The 6,000-nt window shown below is 47.4% G+C and overlaps 1 protein-coding gene across 4 annotated transcripts in view; it reads left to right on the top strand.

Moving 5' to 3' along the window:
• The first annotated feature begins 2,305 nt into the window (after positions 1–2,305).
• The window catches only part of CAMSAP2 (calmodulin regulated spectrin associated protein family member 2), a 93,667-nt gene continuing 89,972 nt past the window's right edge, over positions 2,306–6,000 (top strand). For all 4 annotated transcript variants that reach the window (XM_082313488.1, XM_082313487.1, XM_082313486.1 and 1 more), the window contains exon 1: positions 2,306–2,715. In XM_082313488.1, coding sequence (XP_082169614.1) covers positions 2,577–2,715 — 139 coding nt within the window. In that variant the 5' untranslated portion in view covers positions 2,306–2,576. The remainder of the gene's footprint in view (positions 2,716–6,000) is intronic.

The raw sequence follows: 6,000 nt of genomic DNA, 5'->3' as shown, positions 1-6,000 counted from the left end.
AGAACATTTTCTCAAGTCACACCTGTATGTTAATTTGGTATTATTACTTCTATTTCTGCTGTAGAGGATCTGGGAATTTCAGTAGTAAGTGTGCTAAAGCAAGGATTTCTAAACTTTCCTCCTCCCCTCCCTTCTGCTGAATACTGCCAACAGCAGCTCCTAGTTTTGTAGCTAGCTATGTACCACTTATGAGTGGTATGCATGACAGTTTGGGAATCCCATCCCAGAGAGCATATGGGGAGATAGTCAGCAATAGTCTCTTCAGATGTGGACCGCCACAACCCTTCCATTGACTCATTACTAGTAAATATAGATTCATATCAGTAAAACTGTGAAGTGCACTATGGCCTCATAATCATGATATTTGTATCATTGTGCACATGAAGTGCTAGAAGCATACATAGCCATGTAACAATGGAAAAATCTCTGTCCAGATCAATTCACAGTCTACTTTAAACACAAAAAAATAACAGTTTGGATAAAATATTATTTGAAACCTTACAGTGTCACACTAAGTCTGTGTCTAAATATTCTTTTTCAGACTCAGTGGGGGAAAAAAAAACACAAAACAAACAAAAACTAACCCACCTCCTGCCATCCTCCACTGCAACAGTTTGGGAAGACACTCACTAAATTACCACAAAGGCAGCGGGGAGGAAGGTGCAGGTTAGCTAATAATTACTCTAAGTCAGGAGTGGTCCTTTAGTGACCCAAGAAAGCTCAGTCAGATAAAAAAACAACTACAAAAGAAACTGTTAATTTTTGGCCAGATCAGCTTCTTTAACTGGCTCAGCACACAGCCTGAGTACCCAGGCTGGCAGGGAAGAAGGGCATACTTCCACGTTACACCAACCTAATAACTATGTGTTGCCAAAAAGCACCAATTCACTACCCCCTGGCGCTGCCGGTCACCCAGCTAGACAGTGCCCGCGCAAAGGAGAGGCAGGGCCTTCCCATGGGCAGCAGCCGGTCACCAGCAGGGCCCCACCCTCAGACCCGCACTTCAAAGCTACCTCCTCCACTTCTGTCTGAAGGCCAGGCATCCATCACCCAGTCGCTAGTTCCTACTGTGACTAACGCTTCTTTCCACACAGGCCACTGTTAAAGTGATTTTATACGTTTCCAAAACCAGCCCAGGTACTCGTGAGTGAGACAGCAGATGGTCTCCAGGGCAAATCGTTACTACTGCCTGTTATTACAGTTATTACGTGAACAGGCCCTGAACCATTTTAAGGCTCTTGTCATTTTTCTACCCGAGTATTCGAGAAGTTATATATAGACGCAATTTAAAAATAGGAGGGACAAATACACACGAGAGGGATGAGAAGCCCGCCTCCGCGGCGGCGCTCCCTGCTCCGGCCAGCGCGGCCCCGGCCCACCGGGCTGCCCCGCAGCGAGGCGGCCGCCGGCTCCTCGGCCCCCCTACGCGCGAGGCAGGCTGTCGCCCCGCCGCCGGGGCAAATCCCGACCTTCCCAGAAGGGGCCGCGGAAGGCCAGCGGCTGGGCGCGGGAAGGCCCGCCCGGCTCCGCTGTGGAGAGCGGCGACGCCGGCAGCGGGTGGGCCCCGCGGCCGAGGGACACCGCCCTTTTCCCCGCAGCCGGGCACAGCCGGGCACCGCCGGGCGCCCCCTTACCGGCGGGAAACGCTCCGCCCCTCGCTGCCGCTGGGTTAAGGCTGGGCTGGGCTGAGCCTGCCCGAGCTCCCGCGGCCCCCCCGCCCGAGGCGCGACCCACCCGGGCCGACCCCGCCTGAGGCGAGGGCCCGGCCCGCCGCCAAGAATGCCCCTGTGGGGAGGGGGCGCCCACGTGACCGCCCGGCGGCGGAGGGCGCCCCGCCCCGCCCCCTCGCGCTCTCCGCCCCGCCCGAGCGGGGAGGCGGCGGCGGCGGCCGTGGCGTTGGCGCATGCGCAGCCGCGTTTCGCCCGTCCAGTGCGGCAGCCGCGGGTGGAAAACCGCAGCGGCGGCTGCTGAGGGGAGCCGGGAGCGCGTCGCCGTGCCGAGGGGCGGCTGGGGCAGCGCCCGGGCGCGGGGCAGCGGCGGGGTAGCTGGCACCGCTCCCGGCCCGCTGCAGGCCGCCGGTGAGGCGGGGCGGGCTGCGCAGCGTTTTGGGGCCGGTCCCCGGCGTTTTGACATCTCGGCGCCTCCGCCGGGGCTGGGAAGGGCCGCGTCCCGGCCCGCTGCGGCTGCGGGGGCCTTGCCGGCGGCTCCCGCCGCGGGCCGGGGGGCTGGCGGCCGCGGCGGCCTGGGGCGCCCAGCCCTGGCCGGAGGGCTTCTCCGGGGAAGGGGGGGCCGGGGCCGCCGGGGGCCGTTTTTCGGAGGGTGGGGGGCGGCGGCGTGAGTGAATTGAGACAAAGAGCGAGGAGGAGGAGGAGGAAGAAGAGGAGGAGGACACTCGGGCTCTGCCACATTCCTGTGCGGAGGAAGGCGGGAGGCGGCGTTAGCCCTTTACGGACAGCTGGGTTCAGCGCTGCCCTCAGCTGCTGTCGGCGTATTTACAGACGTCTCTCCCGGCCGCGGGAGGAGGAGGAGGAGGAAGAATCATGTAAGTTCCGAATTGCCAGGGGTCCTGTGAGAAGATGGGGGATGTCGCAGACGCCAAGGAGATGAAGAAGACTTTCATTGTTCCTGCCATCAAACCTTTTGACCATTATGATTTCTCCCGAGCGAAAATCGCCTGTAATCTCTCCTGGCTGGTGGCCAAAGCCTTTGGGACAGGTAGGTGGCGTCTTCTTCTTCCCTTTCTTTGATGCTGGTTCCTGCTCGGTTGCTTCGCTCTTGAGGACGTGCGAGCCCTTCCCTGGGGAGCTGGGGAGGGGGGTAGGAGGTGCGTAGGAAATGGTTCTGGTCTGTTCCCTCATCTTTAGGTTCCCTGACACCTCGTGGGGTTTTTTGGTTTTCTTTTGTTTTTCTTTAATTACCTGTAATCTTTTTGTAGTAGTGCTACTGTTTCCATTAGTGGGTAATTTTTGTGTATTGGAGCTAATACAATTTTATTCGAGGAATCGAACTCTGTAAATTGTGTTTTACTTATTGCCCGGGTCACGCTTCTAGAATGCGAAAAAAACAACAGCAATCCACGTCTGTCTGTTGTCTCGAAAATTTTCCTAACGTTGTTGAAGAGCTGAATTGGGGGCTAGCGGTGGAAATGGATGTGCGCTGTTAGTTTTGACGTGTGAGAGTAGCCTGTAGCCATTTGAGTGGTTAAGCAGTAAGAAGGGTTTTGGGAAAAAGAGCGTTTAATGCCAGGTTTTGGCCTGCACAATACAGAAGGCTCTCCCTGTCTGTAAGCGTAAATGGAATTGATTGTAATGCCTCTGAAAGGCATTACTGCTCTGTCTTTGAAAACCTGGGCCTTGAAGAATACCAGACCTGTTATTCTATGCCTGAAATATTGTTGGGCCTTGAGGAATACCAGACTTACAGAGGTCTTCTAAGGGAAGCATTTTGAAAATTTACCAAGCTGGTTTTTTGTTGTTTGGTTGGTTGTTGGTTTGGTTTTTTTTTAATATAGCTGTAGTATATTAATCACTTAATTTTCTGTGGCTTAAAAATAGGGTTTTTCTTTGAAAGGCGAGTTAGATATTAACAGTCAACATTTTTACCCCTGGTGTTTGTAGAATAACAGGAAAAGGTTCCTCCTGGAATTTTGCACCTTGTGCATTTAGGGCCAGAGCATTGTTAAGTATTTGAACAGGGTTAACGGCGTACCTTTATGATGCCCCTGGGAACTGATGATATTTGATGTGCTTCCAAAAAGCTACTTTCAAAGTGGTTGAACCTAGTGAAATTTCAGTAAGCTCAGTAGCCACTGGAATAAAGTGCATGTTCATCACTTCAGAAAGAAAAAAGATCAAAATACTGTTTCCATATAAAGATTTGTCAATAAACTCACTTACTTTCCTTTGTGAAATCTGGGCGAGTATATAATATTTTTATATATGGCTTTATTAACTATGCAGACATGAGAGGTACAATAGTAGTAGTGAAAATTCTTGGAAGTACTTGATTCAACATTTTCAGAGATCATTATCTTTTTAGGTAGCTTGGTTCTATAGGCTCTACTCATGGGATTCTGGGTGTACAGTGCTTGTGCAATTATATAACCCAGCAATCTAACCTGAAAACCTTTTTCTACTGGAGTCTGACAAATTCTTAGCCTGTAGTTGAAATGTCTTGGTTTATATTGGTTGAGTTTCTATTGGATGCGTAAAGCAACTTGCAGGATACTTTTCTGCTACTTTTCTATAGGAAGTGTGATCCAGACCAAATTCCTTTACTCTTTCTCTTCATTACTGTGGTTGTTCTGAGATGCACAAATGAAACATGATTAGAGGAGATAATAGCTCCACCTGCCCTCCAAATACTGCCATAATGTAATAGTAGGAAGAGAGGTAAACATACACAATTGTAGTGTTTCTGATCTCACAGTTCTTCCACTAGGTTAATATCACTGGTAGCCTCAAAGAAGAGTTTGTGGCTGAAGTAGGGGAAAACAGTATACAGGACTTGCATGTCTGCAATACAAACGCTTCCTTTATACTTGGAGTGAAACAGAAGAACTGACCTTCACCTTTTCCAAGAAGGAAGGAAGTTTGGGTTTGCTAAATTATTTGTTTTAGTTCTTTGGATTAGATCACAACCTTGGTAGTGTCTTCTACCTATTGCTATATGCATTTGTACAAAGGAATTACAAAGGATGATTAGTGTGTTTATGGATGCCACGTTTTATTTCTTTTTTTTATCCCTGAAATGTTGGAATTCCTTAAGTGCACAGGGGAAGTGAAGGATTTTTCCCCACCCTCTCTGAAATAAATTAATGCCATTTGTTTTGATTAATGAAAAGTGTAAGTTGTTGCAGTCCTGTATCCATCGAAGAAATCTAAATCTTTATATATCAAATGGGCATATCTTTCAGTGGACATACTTCACATTCTTAAAAGCATATTTTAATACAATCAAAATTGTGGATACAGCTTGGCTAGGTGTTGTGAAGAGAATTCTCTCTTGAAAAAAGACTTTGAAATAGGTACTGTTCATTAACGTTTAGGAGTGGCTTTTGGTGTTTGATGATTGACAGCTGCATCCAAAAACTGAGACCAATTACATATTGCTGTTGTGCTCAGTGAAGCTGCAAGAATAGAGTCTGGCCCACAACACAGGCAAGTCAAAGTAAGTTGTGTTAGTAAGGTGTCTTATGAGAATAAAAATATACTAACAGTCATGTTGAAGGCATCTTGTATGAAGAATTTTTTAAGAAATACTAATTGAAGATGGCATTCATATTTAAATGTTGAGGGAGCATAGGATTTTGTGCCTTGATGTTTTGCTGCAAGAAAATGTATCAGTGTTAGGACAGGACAGGTTAAATGTTTTGTGATAACCAAACGATTTAAGTGACACAACTTAAAGTAACTGAAGGAGGGAAAAATTAACAAAAAGTGTGAAGTATGAATGTGGGAATGTTTGACTTTAGAAACTAAATCTGCAAACACTAAATTTCAGCATTAACTCCCAATGCTGGGAGTTAACCATTTCAGTATAAAAAAACTGCTTTCCAAAGAAGTGGTTGAACTGTATTAATATTATATGTTTTGACTTAAAAGTATAGTGAGACCTACTTCATAGGAATACTTTTAAAAAGGTCTTGATGTTGTGTTATTCTGTGTCCTTTTTATTTCTAAACCAACAGAAGTGGATTTCATTATTTTGAAGTGTGAAGTTTCTGTCTTCTCACTCTACCATAGTCATAGAAAATGTGGCTGGAAAATTTGTTATCCATCCACTATCCTAAAGACAGGCTGAGCTAAATATACATTATTCCTGACAGATGTTTGTTTAGCCTGTGTTTTGAAAATCTGTAATTATAGAGATTCCACGGTATGTCTGCTAGTCAATTTGAATCCTTATTTATCTCTAGATGTTAGAACAGCATAATAATCTTGATGTCTTTTGCTGCACTGTAAATCCATTACTTGTCCTATTCCTGGTGAATGTGAGAAT

Source organism: Platalea leucorodia (assembly GCF_965183815.1).
Source record: "Platalea leucorodia genome assembly, chromosome: 5".
Classification (NCBI taxonomy): domain Eukaryota; kingdom Metazoa; phylum Chordata; class Aves; order Pelecaniformes; family Threskiornithidae; genus Platalea; species Platalea leucorodia.
Note: the sequence above shows the minus strand (reverse complement) of the source record. Positions and strands in the feature narration are given on the sequence as shown.